A 26,854-nucleotide genomic window follows, 5' to 3' on the forward strand; every position below is an offset into this window, starting at 1 on the left:
CTTTAACTCAACTGACATAACTTGCGTTGTTGGATCAAATTCAACAAAATAATCTAGTGCATCCCATGGATACATCTGCATGCTGCTGTGCAAAGTTGTCCAAAATCAAAACATTAGCATGTTGAAGTACATGTGCATATAAAAAGGGTCGCCTGGTGCACACCAGAGTTGTCAGCAATTTTGGATTAATTTAATGTGTGTGTTCCCAGGTTTTTAACGACTAAGACTGTTCAACTTTCTTCATTATTATGCATTAGTGTTTCCCATGACCCTAGAAAGAGCTTACAGTGCTGTAGCCAGTTATAGGCAAGATAGGGGACGGAATTCGATAGTTTAGGATACTTCCCCTTTAATATATAATAGAGCACACCATTATTTATTTTAAATGTTTTAATTTTCTACTACACTTTGGGAATTATTGATCAAGTCTCAATCGATTTCACAAAATAAGCTACCCAAAATGAAGACAGCTTTAACCTACATAGCAGTGATGACTCTACCAGCTGATGACATCGCGAGACGTCACCATACCCAAACGTGAATTTCACAATGGATAACCATGCAGGACATCAGCCAATACATGAATCAGATGATTATGTTGTATGTGAAGATGATAGTGAGATGAAACTGCCAGTGTACCAGATGATTATGTTGTATGTGAAGACGATAGTGAGATGAAGCTGCCAGTGTACCAGATAATAACTAGTATGACGATGGTAGTATGCATAGAACTGTGTACTCAATTTATATATTACCCTCAGTGGTTTTCGTGTTATGGATTTGTTAACAATTCATTCATTTATTCATTATTCATTTATCGATTTATTTATTTATTAATTCATTCGTTCATTTCATTTCATTCATTCATTCATTCATTATTAATTCGTTATTAATTCGCTAATGGTTTGGTATTGTAATTGTAGTAAATTGTGAGTGCTAGTAGCACTATAATGATAACAATATTTACTCAATGAGCAATGAACTGATCAGTGGTATACCGTGTATACCTCATCTTGATTAATCATTTTAGACGAACAGTTACAATTTTCAACACAAATTATTCGATTTTCATGCCAAAAACTGCCATTTTCGTCAGCGATTTTAACTGCGACAACCAATTATCTGACAGTATAGCAAACCATTTTGAGGAAATTATTGACTCCATAAACATTAGTTTTGAAACCATGATCACCTTTCTAAATGTTGTAGTTCTAAAGATATACAATGTTATTGATGGACTGGCGGCCATGTGGGAAAATGGCCGCCATCTTGTTCGCACCAACTTTAGAAAATGTCATCTTATATTTTCATGAACTCTGCAACCCAGAGATTAATTTCCACCATGGTGACAAATGTTATACTTCCGGCCCTGAAACACTTCACTTTTGGGGGCCCCTGCTGCAGGACTAATGGCAGAAATGCATGTGATAAATAACTTTCAGAAATAGCCACATGGGTAAATCAATTGAATGCCCAACCCATACATACGGTATAATCTGAATGTATAATAATCATGCTCGCCACCCACGATACTATATTATATTATAATGAATTTAGCGTAAAATGATCAGCTGATTTGTCAAATAACCCATACCATAATTAACGAATAAGCTTATAATACATTATGCACTACAGCAATACGAATATCTTAAGAAATTTACAAACCCGAATAACTTTACACAGTACAAATCTGAATGTGTAAGAAATTCAATGCTAATTACTATAATACTTTAAACTGTGTGTTAAAAATGTCTAACCTCGAACAAATACTAGTGAACAGTCAGGGGTCCAGCGTATCCCACAATTGTCTGTAAACGAAAAAACAACTCATTGTTGTTGATTATTGCATTTCATTCATTCATTCATTCATTATCCATTCATCATTCATCCATTCATCATTCATCCATTCATTCATTATCCATTCATCATTCATCCATTCATTCATTCAAAACAATGAGAATAGCACGGAAAGCGTAGTTCTAAGGGGATAAAAATATTTACTGTTGTAGATCTAATTTTACGATGTGGAGGCAAATGCACTGACATATAATAAATGCATCATTGATACACAGCAGGACATTTGATAATATTATTTTAAAATCCAGACCCAATGTTTTTTATCATAATAAAACAATGCAACAATGCAATCGTTTTCTTTTTTTCTCCCCAATCACGTAATTCAGACAAATGCGCATTAAATGCACGTTATGTCAATGCATACATTTTATTCGATGACATACCGTGTTCTAAAATGAACGTCTTCTACCATGCCGACAAGGATACGATGGGAGAATAGAAGGACTGATTCTATTTGTATACTGAGTCAAATTAAAAGCTCTACAACAGTTTCATCTTGTCTAATTATCAAATATGACAGAAGAACGTGTTAAATAATGTATTTTTCATTGTATGACGTCCAAAGAAAGAACAGAAAAATGTGTTCGATGCGCCCACAGCATTCGTCAAAACCTCAAACAGTCAAAATGGTGATTCACATGCAGGGTCGTCTGATGAACTCACAGGTTCAGTAGCGCGTATGCCCTCCATGTGTACCCACAACTGCAAGGCAACGCCTCCTCATTCACTGCCTGATGCGTGTAAAGACTGCATTAGGGATACGGCGCCATTGTTCCACTAATGAATCAGCAAGTTCGTGCAAAGTCTGTGGCAGGTTCCTGAGAGTGCGCAGGCATCGACCCAGCACATCCCAGACGTGCTCGATGGAATTCAGGTCGGGCAACCGTGAAGGAAAATCCATGACATTGATGCCCGTGTTCCTCAGGTAATCCCTTGTTAAGATATCGGCTTTATCCTGCCCAGGTCGAATGACGAATGCAGCATTCGCCATTCTAAACTTCGCAGGATAGTGCCGATATCTTGAGACAGTAACCAGTTGTTCCCTATATGACGAGCATCTGCCTGTGACGTCACATGTGGTATACCCGGTCGGGGACGATCAGGCTGTGGTGCCCGTTTATTGTACTCGTGTCCGCAGATCATAAATTGCCGTCGACTGCAATCCAACGCCCTTGCAACGTCAGCTACTGACGTCCCCGCGTGCAACATGCCGACGGCACGTTCATGCTGCACATTTGTGAGGCGTTGCATCAAAACAGGTCGTAACAAATATTGTTTTAATATGTTTTTTCGTTGTGTCAGACATTGACGATGAAAACACGTGTGCTATTGTAGTCACGTGACCAGTGGCATGTGCAAAACTACTTTTGCCTCAATGGTGCTGTGCATGTGCTATGGATCGGTGACGTGGACTGTGATGGGCTTCAAATAGAGTGTTGACATTGTTATTACAATATTTATTTCTGGAAAATACCTGCTTTCAACATTCACTGACTTTATTCAAATTTTAGATTGTGAAGGTTTTAATTTTGACTCAGTATATTATAATGAGCCGAAATATACACTATATATAAAGCAAAGTGATAATGGCAACACGATACATAAACTAATTTACCTTTAGGATTGAATCGCTTTCCTGGTATTAACATCATTGTTAGAACACACAGATAGACACACATGCACACTTAAACACTATTTAAAGTTAAGTCAATACTTACGAATATCACCCAAGAAACTTCTTGTATCGCTGAAACAAGAATTTTAAAATCATTAGACTTTATGAAACTACACATTGAAATGTGTCTTAATGTGTAAATACTTCCAAGATATGGAACCATTTAATGTATCTGACTGATGACAAGTAAACAATTGTTTTTATTCATGTGTATTTGATTGTATAGTGAGTAATGGTCATAACGAGTTCATAGCATGGCCAATATGTCTTTACTTTTGTCTTTACTTGGTCCTTTGTCCGCCTGTAAATATCTGCCTGTCTGCTTCTATTTCTCTCTGTATTTCGGCGCGTGTGTGTGTGTGTGTGTGTGTGTGTGTGTGTGTGTGAGAGAGAGAGAGAGAGAGAGAGAGAGAGAGAGAGAGAGAGAGAGAGAGAGAGAGAGAGAGAGAGTGTGTGTGTGTGTGTGTGTCAAATAGTAAACTAAACCACTTACATGTCACGTTTTCCAAAAAGGGCTACAATCGAAGCTATGCTACTTGCAATACCAGCCAACTCTGTTAAAATATAATGAACATGATTTACACCTCGTCATACTATAGCATACAGGGTTATGGCGTCTGGAATAGGACAAGTCATCAAAATAATGACGTAATCACTACATGGCGTTCGTAAAGCGCCGCCTGGTGCACGGTCTTTTCGGGATCGATCCTTGTCGGTGAGCCCAGTTTGATATGTCTCGTATACCAAAGGCTGTGGTATGTGTTGCCCTGTCAGTAAAATGGTGCATTTAAAAGAACATTTGTTACTAATGCGTCAACACAATATGTCAAAATAACCAAATGTTTGACATCAAATAGTCAACGATCAATAAATCAATGTGCTCTAGTGGTGCCTTTCAACAAAACACTATTTAACTTTTTACAAGCACTGCACTTTTAAAGTTACGGTTTCTGGTTATTAGCGCACATTAAAAAAAAAAGGAAACAAAAAGAAAAAAGAAAAACCTTTTAAAAACCCGCCAAGAAACAAACCAACCAAATGTGTGTGTGTGTGTGTGTGTGTGTGTGTGTGTGTGTGTGTGTGTGTGTGTGTGTGATATCATAAAAACTATATGCTCAGTTCGCCGAGTATGTAGCCATTGCTCGAATAATGTTTTAACGGCGGCCTGTTCTTAGTTTGTGAAACAAAAACCCAATGTGTGTTAGAATCAAGCTTCCCCTGCGCGTGCTGTAACCTCACCGTGGTGCAGGTGTGTAACATTCTCTTTGAGAATGGCCAATACAGCACAAATTGAAGTTTAGAGTAAAAGTCAGTATCTTATCTGTGATATTTGTATTTGTATTTTTGCACAGTTTTTACACTGTTTTTATTTATATCTTGAATTTGTCTGTTGATGTTGATCATCACCTTGTTTGTTTCCATTGCCATAGTTTGACACCCAATAGCCGATGTATTTTTCGTGCTGGGGTGTCGTTAAACATGCATTCCTTCATTCGTTCATTCAGAATCAAGCTTGAGCAGCACAGTGTAAACAATGCCAACATCTTCTATCTCGATTCTTTAGCAGCACAATGTAAACAATGCCAACATCTTCTATCTCGATTCTTTAGCAGCACAATGTAAACAATGCCAACATCTTCTATCTCGATTCTTTAGCAGCACAGTGTAAACAATGCCAACATATTCTATCTCTATTTTTTAGCAGCACAATGTAAACAATACCAACATCTTCTATCTCGATTCTGTGTCTCTCTGAGATTGTTACACATTACTACTATGCCTCCTTCGGGTTAACACAGTCTGTGAATTAACCAGACAGATTTTATTTCACAATAACAATATTTATAAGAACATAATTTACAAGGCTATATAATTTAACTGAAGATATACCACAACCAAACAGTCAATTTTGTGCACTCAACTTAGATTTCATACAAATGGAGATGCCCCTTTGTGGTTCTAATAGGTTCTATATGCAAGGATGTCAGAGAACTAATATTCAATATATTGGCCAGTACATAGGATAGGGGAGAGGGGCAGAAAACTTCAAGCCGCCAGATCAGCACCAAAAATTAGCTCCTTTTATTTAAAATAGTATTTGACTAGCTGGAGCACATTTGCATTACTGTGCTCTGAATTTTTTTTTTATGATTTGTTTTTGTTTTGTTGCATTTTATACCTTTTTATACTGTTTTTAGGGTACATGCCACCAAATTAAATCACAAAGACATCAATTTAACATATGTGGGTAAAACGGCTACACTTAGCGTTTCAATCAACATATGCACTAGTATATGAATACTATCACCGCTCACCCTTACAGTAAATAACAAAAACCCATTGGGGGTTAACTCCTAGTTTCAAATATAGCGGTTGACGTCTTTGACTATCCGAGTTCCGCACACAAAATACAATTCTATTTTAGTAGAATCCAAACATGACAACAAACACTGTCAGATTTATTGTCAGCGGCAGGACTGGTATCGTAAATAGAGAATACTACACGAATTTCAGTTTAATACCATTTTTATCAACGAGTACATTAGAAAATGGTATCTAGAGAGCGAAAACGAGCTGGATACCATTTTTGAATGTACTAGTTCATTAGAAAAAAATGGAATTAAAATGAAAGGAGTGTAGTATTTAATTTATTACCTACCTATAATTATTGTTTAGAATTCATGAAAAAGTAAAAAAAAAAGTAAACATTCAGAGCAGCTAGTGTTCGAGTGTTAGAACAATCGAGGTTAATGACCCAGATTTGGATTTCACAAATAGTTTATTCGACGGCGGTTTTAAAACTGCTTCGTGTTATTGAGAGTAAAATCAGCACTTAGTTCAGCCAGCTGATTGGGTTTTAAAAAAAAAAAAATTATAATGTTTGCGAACTATTTTCACTGGATTCAGAAGTAGTTATTCTTTTTTAACATGAAGCGCATAAACCAGTCTGGCGGACGTTTTGGCTGAACTCAGTACTGCTTTCAATAAGAAATGTACAAAATCGTACGTCTCATTGTGTTGACCCCATTCTCCCTTAATGAGCTGTTGGCAAATCGCATCTAGCTTTGTTAAGCAAAACAGTATCTCACAATGTGATGTACGATTTTGTTATTAAACTCCGTTATCTCTCACAGGTATGTAATAAACGGTGATATTAAAAGTTGGGTACACATCGAACTTTGATTGGGTGAAATGCTATCTGATATACGGATACCTTTAGGCTACGTGTGGTCATGTTTGTAAATATCAGCGAAGTATGCATCAGCTATTCATGTTACTAATCACAACTAAGCTGCGAATAAGAATAGATATACACTTACTAGAAGCGCCGCTTAGAACTGTCATTGCGTCAAGATCTAAAAACAGAAAGCAAGTGTAACACGTGATGTTTTTCATTTAAGAAACGACATTATATAATTATAGCATATAACTTTTCAATGTTGGATTAGTCATTGTTTCTTAATACTGTTTTTCTCTTCTTTCTGTAGAAGAATACTCTGTGCGTCATTAGCCCCGATGCAATAATAATAAATAAAAAAACCTTCTGTATAAAAATACAAATAGTTTTGAAGAGAGTGTTTGGCAGCACATTTCCTTAACTACAGTTAATTGGGCTACCATTTCCGAGCGGTTAAGATCCGAGCCAAGCGAATCAGTGTAGTAAGTTTGAATCCAGCTAACTGATACTTTTTGTTTTTAAATATCGTACGTACACGTTACTTGGTTGCGCCTCCACCAACATCCCCCGCCCCACAGCCTCTCTCTCTCTGTCTGTCTGTGTGTCTGTCTGTCTGTCTGTCTGTCTGTATGTCTCTCTCTCTCTCTCTCTCTCTCTCTCTCTCTCTCTCTCTCTCTCTCTCTCTCTCTCTCTCTCTCTCTCTCTCTCTCTCTCTCTCTCGTGTATGTGTGTGTGTGCGCGCGTGTGTGTGTGTGCGTGCGTTTGTGCGAATGCAAGCTGAATAATAAAAACTCACTCACGTTGGACTTTATCCACAACGGCTGAAAATAGAACAAACAGAAAATGAAATCATAAATAAAAGCAATGGCACTGTTTATATTTATACCAAAGTAGTAGTTAATTTATTTTCCCTGTTGTTTTTGTTTGTTGTTTTTTGTTTGTTTGTTGTTGTTTTTGGGTTGTTGGTTTTTTGTTGTTGTTCTTTGTTTGTGTGTTTTTTTGTGTTTTTTTTGTGGAGGTTTTTGGGGGGAGGGGGGGTTTCGTTGTTTTTCTTTTCTTGCTATCGTATGTGAGGGTTGAGTTTTTCGAAACCCTGAAACACGATTTTGCCCGACGTTTAACAGAAACTATTTCATGGCAGATCTGCCTCATATCCCTAATTATGTTCCTGTAAGTATGTTTGATTATCTAGGAAACATTGACGCAAATGTTGCGTCGGTCCACCTCCTTCAGAATTATCATGTTTTGGACATCCAATTACCGATTATTAAGAAATCAGTGCGCTCTAATGAAGGAAGGAAATGTTTTATTTAACGACGCACTCAACACATTTTAATTACGGTTATATGGCGTCAGGCATATGGTTAAGTACCACAGAGATATTGAGAGAGGAAACCTGCTGTCGCCACTTCATGGGCTACTCTTTTCGATTAGCAGCAAGGGATCTTTTATATGCACCATCCCACAGACAGGATAGCACATACCACGGCATTTGATATACCAGTCGTGGTGCACTGGCTGGAGCAAGAAATAACCCAATGGACCTACCGACGGAGTCGATCCCAAACCGACCGCGCATCAAGCGAGCGCTTTACCACTGGGCCACGTCCCGTCCCTGGCTCCGTATTCATAAACGTACTTAAGTCAATTTATGATACTTATTTATGTACTTTAAATATGTATTTAGGTATCATACATTGACTTAAGTACGTTTATGAATACGGAGCCTGCGCTCTAGTGATGTCCTTAAACAAAACTATGGCTTTTTAAGAAATCGACTGAATTGTCTGTTTAATAACATCGGACTCACCTTCGGCCGCATGTTTCAGTGTTTCAATCACGTTGCGTTTCACCACTGAAAATAGTTTATCAGTTTTGTTTTACATACATTCTTTTCTCTTTTAGAAATAAGACAGGTCGTCATACAAAAAAATACATTTAAGAACCAACGAAAATATGTACTTATAGTGTAGCAGAGTTGTGACATGTAGTAGTAAAATAGTGCAAAACGTGATACTAACATGCCACTTTGCATGCAGTTAGGATACCATGTGTAGAGTAAAACTTGATACAGGAACAACCTTGCCAGGTGACGTCACAATTCAATATGGCCACCAATTATCCATTTCTCGCTCTATTTGTATCACCTTTAGAAGTGCAAGCTTTAACATATTAGCTCCCATGACACATTTTAGATAATATTGTTAATTTGTTATCTGTTGCTGTTATATATATAATCATATCTTGAAAAATATTAATACACTGAACGAAAAAATAAACGCGTCTAATCATAAATAACCCTAAATATCAATGAAACGTTTTCTTTGTTTTAATATATATATATATATATATATATATACATATATATATATACATATACATATACATATACATATACATATACATATACACATACACATATATACATATATATATATATATATAATTTTAATATAATTTTAATTTATTGACTCCAGAAAACAATTTATAATAGTGCCAGGGTTGATGCCCTTGTATTGCTACTTTCAATCATTTAATATGTTAAACATTGTACATAAGTGAATAATACTGACATATATATATATATATATATATATATATATATATATATATATATATATATATATATATATATCGTTTAAAAGTGTATGTTTATTTCTACATGACAGGCTTGTTTCGTGAGAGAGTTGAATTGCTCTCACTCATCAGATGTAGATTTAATTACACCGTCAACGGAAAGCTGATGACGTAATGGACTCTGTGACGTCGAGGTTATGTCACTATGCAGGTCTATAGGTGTATAGGTGATCTCACGAAACAAGCCTGTCATGTAGAGATAAACATACACTTTTTAACGATATATCTGGCTCCCACACGGTTGAGCACTCTATAAAATAGCGTCTTTCAACTCGAAAACGACTACTATATATATATATGTATGTATGTATGTATGTATGTATGTATGTATGTATATATGTATATATATATATATATATATATATATATATATATATATATATACATAACACTAATTCTAATTAAACAGTAATAATGAACATAGATACATTTAAAACATAGTTTATAGTTTTATGGGATTAACAGAGAAGATAGAAATAATATATATATAGGAGAATGAAGGCAAGAAAGAAAGAAGAAAGAAAGATTGAAGGAAAGAAAAAGAAAATTAATTTAAAGAATAAATTTCGAAATAGCAAAATTAATAGTACATTTATCACTAGTATTATTATCATCATCATCACTATCATCATTACCATTAGGTCTACTGTACTATTATTATTTCACACGTATAGGGATACTATATAAGATGTAATTTAACTTATTATTAATAAAAATTTACACGAATGTTCTACATGTATGTCATAGTGGGGTCAATTGAAAATCGGGACAAAAAATTAATATACCCCCCTAGTGGCCGCTATTTTTAATTTCAGAATTGCCGCCATTTTGAACTTCATAATGACCGCCATTAGCTACAATTTGTATTAGAAATCAGATTCTAAGGCACATAAAATAATGATACCAAAACCTATAGCCAACAAAATCATATGAAACTAATAACTTGGTTTTGTTTTAAACTTGTGTCATAGTACCTTGAAAACACTAAAATGTCAGTATTCATTTGATACTAATAACTTGGTTTTGTTTTAAACTTGTGTCTTAGTACCTTGAAAACACTAAAATGTCAGTATTCATTTGCCACCGCAATCTAAAAGACTACACAATTCTTTATCATTTCCACCACAAAATATTTGGGAATGATGATCTGGACATTTGGCTTGTACGCTCTATTCAAAGTACCAATGTTTTCATTTACTCTATATACACGTGGAAGTTGGAAACCAGTAGAATCCTCAAAGACATCAATACAGTTATTGTTAAGTCAAGAAACTTGGACCAAAATATGAAATCGGGTGCATTACCCACCTCACCAAAATACGAGTGTCTTCTGAATTATGAGATTATGAGTGTAACATAGATATAGATATACATAAAAACAGGCATTATATTGATATTTATAACTGGCAATCTTTGTAACTGTCGGCTGCGAATGTTTCTAAACAAAAATGAAATGTGTATTTTGTGGGCCGTGTTCTCCACACACTCACCAAGATCTGTGGAGATGACGTCATCGTTGATGACCTCACTGACGGGCAGACAACTCGCTATAGCTACGCAGGTTAGGACGAGGAGCAGCTTCATCGCAAAACTAAACATTACAAAACAAAATCAATGTATTAGTATGCATGTGCATATAAACAACACAGCTATCGGTCTCAAATACCGGCCTCGGTGGTGTCGTGGTTAAGCATTTAGACATAAGGCTGGAGGTACTAGTTTCGCAGCTAGGTACCGGTGTAATAGCCCAAGTTATACCCGGGGTATAAAATGGACTAGTCCCGAATATACCTCGGGTTATAAAACAGACTAACCCAGAATATACCTCTCTTTTATGAAAGCAATAGTTGTTTTTCTTTTAAAGCGTTTATTATTATTTATTTATTTAGTTTATATACAGGTTAGTAATAAAAATATGAGGGTTAGGGGTATAAAACAAGCTAGCCCACTTTAACCCCGGGTATAACAACTAACTACCTAACAGCTAACTTTCTGTCCTGAACAGACAACCCAGATAGTTGGGATGTGTGCCCAGGACAGCGTGTTTGAACCATAACTGAATATAAGCACACCTTAAAAAGAAAATGTCTAGAATTGGCAAGACATTTAAGGGGAGGAAAAATTGCGACAGCTACGCATCTTAGGATGAGCACATTTTGTTGCAAAAAAATAAAATAAATAAATATAATTTTAAAAAAAAGAGATAAAAAAAACACAAAAAACAACAACTATGTATAATAATAATAATAATAATAATAATATAAGAACATAAAACACGTATGCCAATGAAGATGAAGACCGTAATTACAAAACTAAAAGGTTGTTAGATGTTTGTTTGAAAAGAAAACATAACGTTATATTAAATAATTAGATCGCTTAATAATTAAAAAAATGTTTTTTTAGAACCCCCCCCCCAAAAAAAAAAAAAAAAAAAAAAATCCAAACAAAACAACAACTGAGGAAAAAAAACGAAAACAAATTTCAACAACAAAAACCCACACAAAAACCCCCCACCCCAAAAACAACAACAACATTGAATCAATTAACACGCACCAGATACTAACATTAAGATTAGCACTTTATAACAATGATGTTCGTACCTTCTTAGAAGGAGCTGAAATTGTTCCTTTCCCTGCAGCGTAGCCTGACTATTTGTGCTGGTCTGATAGATAAACATTTATACATGATTTATTATGTACTATAGCAGATGGTTAGTGATAAGAAAGTCTGTTAACATAAAACCTATACTTAGCGACACTCGTGTGTGAAATATGTGCGCATGTTTGTTGAGCGCGTGTGAGTGCTTTCATGAAACCCCTGAACTTTTTATTAAGTACATATAATCGTTTTGTTTTTGTTTTTAAATGTTTTGGCGATTTTATGAAACCACTAAATTATCTTTTAACAATTATATCACTTTACCGCAGATCATTAGGACATATAAAGAAAACACTTTTTTTTATTTAACGACGGACTCAACACATTTTGTTTACGGTTATATGGCGTCAGACATATAGTTAAGGACTACACATATATTGAGAGAGGAAACCTGCTGTCGCCACTTCATGGGCTACTCTTTTCGATTAGCAGCAAGGGATCTTTTTGGGTAGCACATACCACGGACCAGTCGTGGTGCACTGGCTGGAGCGAGAAATAACCCAATGAGTCCACCGACGGGGATCGATCCCAAACCGACTTTACCACTGGGCTACGTCTCGCCCCCCCCCCCCCCCCCACCCCCCATTAGGACATATGTGCTGATCATCGATCTGTCCTTCCATGTGATGACGCAGAAGAGTGTTTCTTCGTATAGCGTTGGTACTGGTTAACAACGTTTAAGTTTAATGTTATGACTGGACTCGAGAGTGATCAAACTAAAGCTCTGTGGCATCAGATGTAGCAACAAATATGTATTTCAGACAAAATAGCTGGCTACCATTTGGTCGTCAACGTTTGCGGAAGTACCGCAGGCCCGTACGCAGAAACTTGTATGGGGGTGGGGGTGGGGGGGTTCGGGTGGTGTGCGTAATCGACAGCCCAAGGGGCCGGAGTTGCTACAGTGGGTCCTGAGGCTTGCCCCCCGGAAATGTTTTAAATCTAGAATGCAGGAGATGCATTTTCCTGCATTCTGGGGAGTAAATTTGAAATGTTTCTTTGCCTCAAAATATGTCAAATATATTTTTTACACATCCACGGACGAACCTCGGCAGACTATGCGTACGGGTATTGTATTACACACAATCATCTCGAGCTCTCCCGTACAACATATATTGTGTATGGGTCGACACGCAAGTCTTACTTACAGATGCTAGATCCTATACACAAACAAGGATTTAGGCTTTGTGTTGGTGCATTTAGAATATCTCCTGTAAGGAGCTTGTACGTTGATGTACACGAACCTTGTTTAGGTGCTAGACGTACAAAGCTTTCTCTGCAGTATGCCACCAAGATTATATCATTACCAAAACATCCTACACATGTATCTAACCGTGTTTGATAACAAATATATGAAGTTGTTTTGTGCAAGGCCAAATGCTATTCGTACATTTGGTCTTCGCATTACGCGTTTTTTTTTGTCGCTTTCCAAAATTGATTTAAATGACACTTTGGAAACTCGTTCATATTTTTTTTTACCACCTTGGCTAAACTTGCGTTTGATCTTATGCATCTGAAGAAACATCGTACAGATGCGGTTGTGTATAAACAGTTTTTCATGGAAATTCAAGACAGGTACCGAAATTGCATTCCTGCTTATACAGACGGATCACGGGATGGGATTTCGGTGGCTTGTGCTACATTTTTTGGGTGGCCATTCATGTTGGCATCAGGGGTAATGAAAAGGCAGATTCTGCTGCCATGTCTGCTTTGGATTTGCCTCTTGCCAGGGTCGGTGTTCCTTATACTGATTTTAAATATAGTATCAACCAAAATATCTTTTTGACTTGGCAACATGATTGGGGCGGTGCGGTTGCGAACAAGCTTCATGTCATTAAGCCGGTCTTGGGAGAGTGGCAGTCATCCTTTAGGCAGTGCAGGAAGGATGAAATAATCTTGTGTCGTGCTCGCATCGGCCATTCTTACTTGACCCATCCATTTATTTTGAAGAAAGATCCTCCACCTCAGTGTACTCTGACGGTACGCCACACTTTGGTGCAGTGTCCTCATCCGAAAGAAACTCGAAAATATATATTTGTCTGTGTGTATGTGTCTATGTGTGTGTGTTTATTGTTGTTGTTGTTGCTGTTGTTGTTGTTGTTGCAAACATATTTTATTGTACAAAGAACAAAAGAATTGGGCAGAAGTTTGACAACTTACGAGGCCATCTTTTATATTCATACAATATACTTGGCGACCTATATTGCATAGCTGTAAATATAAACTACATGTATACATTCAAGGTTAACCAGCGGAAGGAAATGTATTATATACAAAAAGAATGTGAAGGAAAGAAAGAAAAAATGATGCAAATCACATTTACAAATAATCCTTATGGTAATTTAAAAATACTTTATTAATCAAAACGATGAGTTTTGTTAATATACATTTGACAATAAGTAAATATTTCTTTATTATTAGCATCGCTTAATGTGCTTCGACCATATAACAGTAATTGTAAATCTACTGGTTGAAAAGGCTGTAAGGAATTAAATAGAATCTGTCTCTGTTGTTCATATTTTTTACATTCAAAGAAAAAATGGATATTGTTTTCTAATCTGTATCCACAGTTACATGAAGGGTCCGTGGTAAGTCCACATCTGTACAAATCGGCGTTTAAATGGCTACATCCATGTCGTAATCTTGTATGTAATGTGTTTTCTATTCTTTTTCCACGGGAAAAAATAATCTAGAACTTTATTTACCACTGGTGTTATTGCTTTTTTGAAAGACGATATTGTTTCACACATTTAAATTTCTGGGCTTAAATTATTCCATAAATCAATTACTGAATAAATAAATTATGATTTTAATAAGCAGGTTCTAGCAAAAGGTGTATATATGTCCTCCCGATTTCTTAACATATAAGGAACTCTTTCTTCTAATCTTTGTGGAATACAATTAGTTAAGAAATCAGGAGTCATTCCTTTCATTATGTTAAACATTGTATACAGCTTTTTTCTTTTTTTCCTTTCACTAAGTGTTGTAAGACCGGTTTCAATATATAGCGAATTACGTGAAGCAAATTTAGGCATAGCAGTGATTACTCTTGCAGTTTCTAGTTGTACCTTTTCTGAATTATCTGCGTTTAATTGGGAACAGCCATCCCAGACTTCTGAAGAATATTCTAGGACGGGACGAATGAAAGTACTATATATTCGCATTAGAGTTTGACGATTTAATAACAGTCTGTATTTCCTTAATACTGAGATCAGGAATGAATGAATGTTTAACGACACCCCAGCACGAAAAATACATCGGCTATTGGGTGTCAAGCTATGGTAAAATGCAACAACAGTACTGAGATCAGTACCGATGCTGATGTGCATATATTCAGAATATGACTAGACCATTTTGTATCATCTACTAAAGTTAAACCTAAATGTTTATGCGTTTTTGATTTGTTGAAATTTGTGTCACCAAATACAAGGCATGGTTCATTAATTAGTTTGGTAAGAGAAAACAATAATACATTCGTTGTATTCGGATTAAGGGGCGGGACGTAGCCCAGTGGTAAAGCGTTCGCTTTATGCGCGGTCGGTCTAGGATCGATCCCCGTCGGTGGACCCATTGGCCTATTTCTCGTTTCAGCCAGTGCTCCACAACTGGTGTAGCAAAGGCCGTGGTATGTACTATCCAGTCTGTGGGATTGTGCATATAAAAGATCCCTTGCTGCTAATCGAAAAGAGTAGCCCATGAAGTGCCGACAGCGGGTTTCCTCTCTCAATATCTGTGTGATCCTTAAACATGTCTGACGCCATATAACCGTAAATAAAATGTGTTGAGTGCGTCGTTAAACAAAACATTTCCTTCCTTATTCGGATTAAAGCTAACTAACCATTTGTTTGATTATTCATAAAGTTTCAACAAATTAATTTTTACATCGCGTTCTATGATTGAAATGTCATTTGACCATATTCCAATACTTGTACCATCGGCAAATAGCCTTGTTACACAGTCTAATTCATCAGCAATATCGTTAACATAAATCAAAAATAATAAGGGACCTAAAACAGATCCTTGAGGTACTCCAGCCTTTAGAGTTCCATAATTTGATAACGTTCCATTTATATACACTCTTTGTTTCCTATTAAAAATATAATTATTTAAGTGATTGCCTCTGATGTAATATTGTTTTAGTTTATAGATTAAACCCCAGTGCCATACCCGATCAAAGGCCTTGGACATGTCTCAGTGAACTGCACAGAAATATTCTTTATTGTCCAGTGATTTACACATTTTATATTATACAATTCAATTAATTGGTGCACGGTGCTGTGGTTAGGTCGGTAAGCACACTGATACTTATAAAGTAGATTATTGAGTTATACAGGTATTTAAACACGATTCTCTCAAATAGTTTTCCAACACAACTTATTAATGATATAGGTCTGTAATTTGTTGGTGAACTTGTATCTCCTTTTTTGACTAGTGGTTTTACCTGGGCAATTGTCCAATTGGAAGGGAATTCTGCTGAGATCAGTGATTTATTAAAGAGCAATTGAAGAGGAATCGAAATGGAATTGGCAATACGTTTTAGTAGTTTATGGCTTATTTCATCTGGACCACTTGCTTTATTAGGCGCTAATATTTTAATAATGTCTATTATTTCTTCAATGGTTATTGTCAAGGTTTCCAAAGATTCCCTGCAACGTTGTCCAAAACTCGGAAGTGCAGTATTTGCAACATCACCGGATGAAATTGATAGAACATTATTATTTAGCGTTTCTGCTTTTTCAAAATTCGTATATGATACAGGCACATCTGATGTTGCATCTTTAAGTGGTGGTATAATGGTTTGTGGTATCGATGTTTTTAAAATAAATTTCATATATTGCCAGTACGTGGTTTTATTTTCACTACAAAGTGTTCTTAGTTTTTCGTCTAGGGAATTAGCAAATTCTTCGTTAGCTCTTTTTTCATATTATTAACTTTGTTTCTTTGATTTTTTATTTACATTCATCCGTTGGTCGTTTAGACTTTAGCGCTTTTTTTTTCGGTCTCTAATTCGTAATTCTTTACTATCAAACCATGGTTTATCATTGGGTCGAATGGTAACAGTGCGATGAGGTATACTATTTTTAATGTTATTTCAAATTACAGTTTCAAAATTATTGCATGTAATATCAACATTTTCTGAATTTTCCAATATTAATTGCCATGGTTCATTCGTAATTAATTTATTCAATTTTTTGAAATCACCTTTATTGTAAGGCCATATTACTCTTTCGTATGCTCTAGCAATGCATTTAAAATTATTTAATACTACGTATGTTATTTTATGATCGTTAATAATCGCGGATTACGGTATAACGCCACTCTCGTTGATTTCACATGTATTTGTGATAAGAATTGAGTCAACAATGTTCACTGTTCACTGTTCACTGTTACACATGTCGGGGTGTCAATTACATTGAACAAGTGTTTGTGTATTATTAATTAGTGCAGCTTGTTTCGTTTTGACGAAAGTAATATTTGATTTAATAATATTTGACAATAATAATTTTGCCGCACATATCTAAAGCTTTTTCTATCGAATAATCTAACCTGTCCCAGAATGTTGTCGGTGTTGTATTTGGGCGGTATACCACGCATAATAGTAGTGATTTCTGTTTAAGTTTAATTTGTACCCATATTATTTCATCATGAGGCGTTTCTAAGTCGTATCGTCGTGTATGGGCTAGATGTGAATTGACATACACTGCGACATCCCCTCCGTGATTAGTACGGTCTCTTCGGTACGGTTCGTTATAGTGATCTATCTTTATTTCCTTATTGGATACCTGATTATCAAGATGGGTTTCGGTGAAGCATAGGATATGAAAGTCAGTAAGTATTTCCGAAAGTTCTGGTATGCACAGTTTATTGCGTAATCTACGTATATTTAAGTGGAAGATTGATAATTGTTCATAATTTTCAGTGTTTTGGTTTGGCCCGGGAGTTGTTTCAATATCATTGCACAATAGAATTAGAATGAGAAGAAGAATTGGGTTTGATTTTTGTGACATCTGAATTATGTAAAGACAAGTATTGGGAGCTGTAGCCATGGATATGGAGAAAAACAGAGACTTGAATTCTACGAATTCATCGAACATGTACGAACTATCAAAGTTAAATCTGGATCGAATGCGATAACTCCCTGATCTCACCCTACTATTGAAAAGCCCGACAGACGCTCTGTAAGCTTCTATGTCATTACCCATTGGGCAATTTGAAAATATTAATATATTCCTTTAGACAGAGGTCAGACAGGCTGGTCAACATGAAGATGAGAAATTGGTGGTTGTTTTGCACGTGACGTAATCTAATTGTAGGTACAAAGTTAAGGAAAGAGATAGGGAAAGTACTAACAAGAAGGGAAAGTATTAACAAGACGTTTTTAAACAAAAACATATATCACAAGGAATGCTATTCCTCTTAACTGGTCAAGGTTTACAAGGGCAATTATTCAATGGAGTAAATGTCAAGGATATTGAATGATTTATATGACAAATGGTATTGTTGACAGTTAACTAGGCCATACACAGGCATACAAACACATCCATATATGCACTTACATATACATGTGCAATACCCACACATACACACATGTACTGTGCTTTAAATGTAACTCTTTATGAAATTAAATGGACAAACATACTTATGTTACAAATGTAACAAGCAGACATTTTAGTTAGAAATACCTTATTGCAGTTATTATATGTTCAGTATATATTTCAAATGTCGAGGAATAGAATAGCACAGGTATCGTAGTAACTACACATATTTAAGATATATATATCCATAATCACATACTCAATATTACTATATATTTACCTGCCATATATATCTGGATGTGATTAATTTTACTATTATTATATCAAATAATTTGGTAGAAAACAGTGTAAAAGAATATAATGACACAGTGACAGGTATCTTTTTTTTTATTTCCTTTAAAAATAATAAAATAAAAACATTTATCTGAAATATATATCCATATTCACATAATTAATATTACTATTTCTTTACTTGTCATATTTATCCAGATTTAATTGTATTTACTATTCGGATATCATAAAGGTATGGCATGAGACACACGGTAAGTATTCACATATAGATAAATGATATATAAGTCCTTACAGTTATATAATCACATGTAACATGTATGAGGCAATAATGATATACATGTGCATCTTAGGTAAGTATTCACATATAGGTAATGATCCAGGGCTCACTCTGCCCATTGCTAATTTTTATACAATGTGATTATAACATTTAGTATTTGTATAATAAAATTTTGTTTAAATTAGCCATTTTGTAATATTTTTCAAAGAAATACCCAACGCATCTGAACTTTAGCTGAAATAAAATTATTCAGAGTGTGAGCCTGATGATCATGTCACACACATCTTAAGCATAGTTCATACAGTTATATACAATCTATGTAACACCTATGAGGGTATACTGCTATACATGTTAGTGTACACTTTGGGTAAGTAACTATATATGGGTGTATATCATCCTGACACACACATCCAACATATAGTTTGTACAGTTTTATAATCATCTGTTACATCTGTCTATTAAATGAAGTTATCAAAGTACAAACGATATAATTTTTTGCCAATTAAATTGTTTTACTGACGCTTAATTATTGTAATAGATGTATATTCAAAGGCTTCAAATAACAAATTATTAGGGTTTGTGTGCTGTCAATTATATTGTCAATTGTGACGTTACATCACATTGTTATAAGTGACGTCATATTAAGGTATGACGTAAGTTAGTTATTTAAAATTTTAAACTAAAACACTTCAGGTGTTGGTTGAGTATTTACAAACAAATGAAACCCTCCCACCCTATAACCCTATACGTTTAACTTGTTTGCTGTTTTGCTGCTTGTGTGTTATTTTATAATTTCAGATTGGATATTCTAGTGTACTGTATTAAGACTGTTAAAATTGAAATCGTCACAGCTAAATGTGTGATAACTCGCATGATTAAATCTAGACAATACTGAAAGTTGCGGACTTAAATACTTTTTAATAATAACATTTTTCTGCGGTACACGGTAAATCAGGAAAATATGTTTGTTAGGTTCGTATTCGTTTAAGAGTGGACATAAATATTGATGAGCAAAATCAGGCTGCACGTGAGATATGTGTCTGTAAGGAGAAGCACGTGTGTGCATAGTTCATTCTAGCTTGCGTCTGAACCAGTAACAGCCAGATATTCATGATTTAATTATGTACATAAATATATATTTTCCAAAGGTTTTCCAGAGTCTTTTTCTCACCGAGTTTTTTCTCTGGTTTTTTAACCTGCAAATAAAATTGTTATATGAAAATAGATTGCGTTTATGAGGAGTTGAATGTTTATGGAATGTATGAAGATTTGTTTATTTATGATGTACAAAAAAAAGAAAAGAAAAAAGAAGCCAGATCCATGTAGTTTATCGGTCAGCCTACAAGACAAGTGTTATTTTATATCATATTTACTATAAAACGAACTGGCAGTTTCTCGCTCCACAACAGTACCGTTTATTTAGTTATTTATTTATTTATTTGGATTTTGTTTGAATTGGGTTATGCTATAATTTCATTGATGTTTTATTTGCATATTTTCGACGTGTATATTTGATTCCAGTGTGCACTGTTGCTCAATTTCAGCAAGACTAATTTTCACATGTTTGCAGTTTGCTATGCATTATTTCGTTTGCATCTGTATCTATTTATTTATTTGTGTCCATTTATTTATATTTGGGTTGCCCAATTGCCCTACGTTCGGGTGGTAACCTTAAATTAATCCGTGGCCAATTCAGCCAATAAACAAATAAACACATAATATTTCGAATTGTTATCTTTGATAATATACCTGTACATCTTGGGAAAGTATTCACTTATATTTTATATATTCATTTGTTATATGTATGTGAACATGATGATATATTATTATGCATGTACATTGCCTTTCACAAGTAGGAAATGTATACACCTGCAGTATACTGATCCATTATGACCACACATAGTTAAAAAGTGTATGATTGTGAAAATTACTGGCACCTTGGGTAAGTACATATGTATTTAAAGTTCAATGTTTTCTTTATATATAACATAGTGTATATGGATAAGTATTCATAAATAAACATTTACAATGAAAATATATGAGCTCTGTTACTTTCATTTATATTTATAACATGTACAGCATATTGGTCACACACATATATACATGTACATGCATATGTATATACACACCCACCCACTCACACGGGGACATGACATGAAATAACATGCATATACACACATACAAATTGTCACTGGTAGCTAACTGTCATTATATTTAACAAATATACATGTACATATATATGTATATATACACACACATACACATACACATACACACACAGTCACACAGTCACACACACACACACACACACACACACACACACACACACACACATACATATATATATATATATATATATATATATACACACACACACACACTATTTATTAGTCTACATGCATAATTATGCAGTGATAGATATTATTGATTGGTATGTAGTTGTAACCAGGTAGTATTTTAGTGATTTTAAGCTAAAATTGCACTGCACTGTACACAAACACACATGCATTGAATTTTAATCAATGGGTTCATACTTTGGATCAGTAAATGTAGCTTGGGATGGTATTTGACTGTTGACCACTAACCTGTGACTCCGACCACGGCTCTGCTGTTGGTTAATTTGGCTAAGCCAACTGATGATCAATTACTCTTTTTAAAATCTTACCTGGCAAGAAGACGTGTTTTTCCTTCTCTAAAAGTTAAATTAATAAATATTTAATTATATGCTTGAAGTAGCTCTTATTCAATTAGTATATCTAATTGTGCTTTTCTTTATTTAATCAAGAGTATTCTATTTTTGTATAAACATACTGCAGAGAGTGTATTTGTATAACTTAAGATTATATTTGTACTACTTTTATGCGGATGTATGTATCATGGTGTTTTATATGTTTTAAGATTATTGTTATTGTTTTACAGGGTTTTTGTTATAGACTACCCTCAATAAAGAACCCTATCAAATTGCTTTCGTCTTTGGTTGACGATTAGTGATAGTAACATAACCACTAATATACACTATGCAATTAGTCACAACTAAAGATCAATCAATAAAATATTTACATGCTCCTATACCACGAAGGTTTCGAGCATGTCTATCCCAGGTTCGGCCACCGGATGCCAGTAGTCCAACCTGGGACAACAACTAAAGAAGAACATGTTTATGTGCAATATCAAGTGTTTATTTCAGATTTTGGATGTCTTGCATGGTTTTGATTTTAACTTTGTTACTTTGTTCAGTTACTTTTGCAAAGACATTGCCATCTTGAATCCAGTAAGTGTAGAGTTTATTGAGTTTGTTTAGTTTCATCAGTTCGAAGATGAGGTTGTAGCGGTACTGAGTGAGCGCTTCTGTTATTAACAGTTTGTCAGGATCATTTTTAGTTTCTTTTTGTTTTGATACACAGACTCTCTTGTTCGGTAGGTGGCGAAACGAATATAATTTTATGTTTACCATGTTTTGGTTTCCCAAGTATATGACTTCTGCTGATGTCTGCTGCATTGATATTCACTTGAAGTTTGTTTTTACATATGTCAATTACTGCTTCATCTGTCTTTGATGTGTCTTGTAGTTTCACGTTATGGAACTTTAAACAGTTCCTACGTGAATACTACTCCTGTTCTTCCAATCTTTCATTTAATAAATCAATCTGTTTAGTTTTTGTACTTAGGTCCTCCTCGAGGTCTTTTATTACTAACTTCGTGGCTTGTAGCTCTTGGTTAAGCTCATCATACTTTGTACATATGTAATCGGTTATAGGTACTACAATGTTTTCAACAGTAGCAGCTAGTGCAGAGTTAAGTTCATCTTTTAGGAAATTACTCAAGGAGTCTTTTATGACTGATTGTATTTGTGGCAACAGAACCGGAACTAGAGTACTTACAAAATCGGGTGTTTGTATTGATTGTTTTAGAAGTTGTGGAAGTGAATGCAATTGCAGTACGTAATCACTATATATGATGACAATTTGTGAGAAAAATACGGTTTCCGATTTGGCCACACGTTTACCAAAAAATTTCCAGGTATCACCCCGAATGACTTCTTGACAGAGGTTGTGTCTCCACAATGTCTTCCATGCTAATGAAAAGTCAAACATGTGCTGAGGTTTTTTATACTGTCTGATATCGAACAACGTCTGCTTCTGGAATCCACGAATTGTACTTCTTAGGCCAGTGAAGCCATTTCACCAACACCTTTTTCTGTCTGTTCCGTGTTCTCTTTTTCACAAAGTCTTCAATGCGGCACAGTTGATCCGGCTTCTTCGCCACCATTTGAAGTTCTGCAGCATAAAATGTCCCTTCGATGGCATCACCACCCCAGTCCTTTAATTTGTACAAGTCATTACCTTGAGACCAGTACCTTTTCTCGATGGTAAATCTTTCACCAGACCATTTTTCTTGGTATTCCCAATCAAAGATGCCCCTAAGATAACTGACTCTCTTACTTTGTCACCTATGTCAAAGGTAAACTTATTATTTTGGATTGCCTTTTGAGGTTTGATCAGGTACTGAGACAGCCAGACCTCTTCTTCGTTCGTTCGGTTGACACTGGTTGGTGTTTGGTGTGTTTATAGCTATAGACGATCTCTTCTAGGACATCCATGTACTTGTAAGTAACGTTTTTTTAACATGTAACGATACAGACGCATTTTGATGGTTTCAATGACCCGTTCGGCATAACTTGCTTTGGTTTCAATGCGAGTAAACAGCTGCGTTAGACTTTGTGACTTCAACAATGCTTTGACCTTATGGTTCTTGTATTCTGACCCCGAATCAGACTGTAACAGTTAGGGTTTTCTGGAATCTGATTTCCAGAATTCAGTCAAAGCATCTACCACGTCTTTCCCCGATTTCGTCTTCAGTGGTAACATCCACAAATACCTTGAGAACAGGTCAATAATCACCATGGTGTATCTCACCCCGTCATTGTATTTAGCCAAACTGACCATATCCATCAGATCGGATTGCCAGTGACTGTCTAACCCTTCTACAACATAGGTATTACGTGGAAACTTTCATCTCACTTGATGTGTCATGGTATAGGTATCTTAATACGTGCTAGAGGGATTTTAAATTTACCCTTCATACCAGGGATGTTCTGTCCACACTCACATAAACATTGGCTCCAAGATAACGTAATAATTTGTCGTCTTTCCCTTGGTTTAATGCTGTTATCGTTTCAATCCACTGCTAATACCTCGCTTGGTGGGGAAAGTTTTCCCCTTGTCACTGTCAAATTTCCTTATCTGAATAGCAGTTTCCCCTTTCAATAGCTTAGCCACCATGTAGACGTTAGTTCCAAGTTCTAGACGACATTTCGTTTCAACGTCATATCAAACGTATGTAGATCTGGCCCCGTATTCATAAACGTACTTAAGTCAATGTATGATACTTATTTATGTACTTTAAGTATGTATTTAGGTATCATACATTGACTTAAGTACGTTTATGAATACGGAGCCTGATCTGTAGACTTTTCGGCGAACGAATGAACAATTCCAGAAAAATAATTTTTTATACTCTTGGGCCTGGCCTAAGTAGGTCAGGGCCGGGTCAGTAGGACGGGGCCGGGTCAGTAGGACAGGGAGGGGTCAGTGGGTAGGGGCCGGGCCAGAAGGTCACCAGTCCTCAGTGGCTAGGTCACCGGAAAGTAGGGCATGGTCACGGAAAGTAGGTCATGACCCCAGACAGGCCTCCTTACTACTTCTGTGGTCTTGTTTTCGTCTTAGTTGTGATTTTTTATGGAGTGATTACTGTTGAGATAAACATGTGTGTGTATTCCAGCAGCGATCTTGATAAAAAGTACCAATCCCTCCAACACTGTCAATCCCGCCAACCCCCAAAAGAACACCACGAAGATATAAATAAAAATTAATTGATTATTTATATACAACAATTTGTAAAATAGAATGTAAATTGGTGTTGGGCAAGTTTGGTTTGACGATTAATGATCTGAAATAAAATAGTATAGTCATTTTGCTGAATTTGCCACTTTTGTAAAGAAACCTGCACATTCCTTAGCTGTATAATGGTATCGCAGACTGTTGCTGCAGCGTTAGCTTTTATGTGTGGCTTTCTTATCAATGTCCCACCTGCTGGTTTCCATATAGAAAAACATTGCAAAGGTTAAACAAGTTACTGATATAATCCGAACATTGAGCCATAGTTAACTAAAGTAGAGAAAGCATTATTTTCTGATCATATGTATCATATGTGATATTTATTAATTATGATAGACCTACACTCTTGTTTTACATGAATAATTCACTGGAAATATAAACTAACGTTTTAGTAAGTAAGTAAGTAAGTAATAATAATAATAATAATAATGATAATGATAATGATAATGATAATGATAATGATAATGATAATGATAATGATAATAATAGTAATAATAATAGTAATAATGATACTACTACTACTACTACTACTACTACTACTACTACTAATATTATTATTATTATTATTATTATTATTATTATTATTCAAATGAGGTTTGACAGGTGAATTCGGTATATACTTTGAAATACAAAAGGTATGAATTTGCGTCATTTACGCTAACACCTGATGATATATGTGGTGGCGGGGTCTAGTTTTATTACTAGAGTGCTAGCCTGAGGTACTTAGATCGTGGGTTCAAACACATTCCACTGGGTTCCCCCGTCTCAACCTGCAGTCTACAAATGGTATATCAAAGGCTGTGGCATGTGCTGTCCAGCATGTGGTGCGTATTTCCTGCGACATGACAAGATAAAAAAAGGGATATCTTGGAAAATTTCGGGTAGACAAAATCCCCGTATGCAGTACGATTTCCTTCAAAATCTATGCCATTTTTTAATGTGGACATTTCTGGCGAATGTCATCAAATATTGCGGAGCTATGACAAGAGCGCTATGCGACACGACACGATTCAAAACGGTTTTGTCACGCACGATACGAAAAGAATGGTCTTTCACACGGTGCGATCACACGGCCAAGAAAATCTACGACTCTATACGATACGACACGATAGCATCGTATTTTCTATAGTCCTATGGCAGGTATCATTATACGATGCAATTTGATATCGTGTCGTATCTTATGCTAGGCTCAGGCTACCAACTGCCACGTCAAAGTTGGCGGAAAAAAATTCTTACGATTTCTACGACTGTCCAGTTGCTTGTCTGCACGCTCTTATAACTCGATTTTCGTCGTATGTGACTCCTATGACTGATTAGTTGTTCATCTGAGCGCACCTGTGGTAAGTCGGGAGTTGGGAGAAATTACAACGCAACCGTAGAGTTGACCAACATCGTCGTGGCGGTTGATAGTCTGACCCTAGCAATGCACTAACGTGTCGTATCGCAGGAAATATGCACCGCAAGAGGCCGACCTAATGTCATACGATGACATCGGATTAAGCAGCCGATGTGACAATATTGTGAGATTCTTTATGTACAAAGTTAAAGGGTGTCGGCATATTGGTGACATGATATCGGGAACATTTGCTGGACGATTATATGATAAATAGAGGTTATTAACAGAGGGTGTTTCGGTAATGTCAATATTACGAATATAATTATCAATTATTGACGGTCACTGAGGGCAATAGCATGTTTTATGGACCGAAGAAATTGATAATGACTGAGGCCAACGGCCGTCTCAAGGCAATATCACTATTTACGGACGGACAGGTGACTGGTTTTTGACCAATAAGAATACAGATATATTTTCATTATGTAATAAATTGAATTATGCCAACCTATGGCGAG

General features: G+C 35.6%; 1 protein-coding gene across 1 annotated transcript in view; it reads right to left on the reverse strand.

The window, feature by feature from the left end:
• LOC121389176 overlaps positions 1 to 23,375 on the reverse strand; it is a 64,551-nt gene extending 41,176 nt beyond the window's left edge. The window contains exons 1-9 of the mRNA XM_041520782.1: positions 23,220 to 23,375; positions 11,948 to 12,009; positions 10,838 to 10,938; positions 8,521 to 8,565; positions 7,511 to 7,531; positions 6,853 to 6,888; positions 4,026 to 4,086; positions 3,576 to 3,604; positions 1,758 to 1,808 (exon numbers count right to left, since the gene is read on the reverse strand). Coding sequence (XP_041376716.1) covers positions 1,758 to 1,808; positions 3,576 to 3,604; positions 4,026 to 4,086; positions 6,853 to 6,888; positions 7,511 to 7,531; positions 8,521 to 8,565; positions 10,838 to 10,938; positions 11,948 to 12,009; positions 23,220 to 23,375 — 562 coding nt within the window. The remainder of the gene's footprint in view (positions 1 to 1,757; positions 1,809 to 3,575; positions 3,605 to 4,025; positions 4,087 to 6,852; positions 6,889 to 7,510; positions 7,532 to 8,520; positions 8,566 to 10,837; positions 10,939 to 11,947; positions 12,010 to 23,219) is intronic.
• Between the last annotated feature and the right edge of the window lie 3,479 nt (positions 23,376 to 26,854).

The sequence above is a fragment of the Gigantopelta aegis genome, chromosome 14, assembly GCF_016097555.1.
Source record: "Gigantopelta aegis isolate Gae_Host chromosome 14, Gae_host_genome, whole genome shotgun sequence".
Classification (NCBI taxonomy): Eukaryota; Metazoa; Mollusca; class Gastropoda; order Neomphalida; family Peltospiridae; genus Gigantopelta; species Gigantopelta aegis.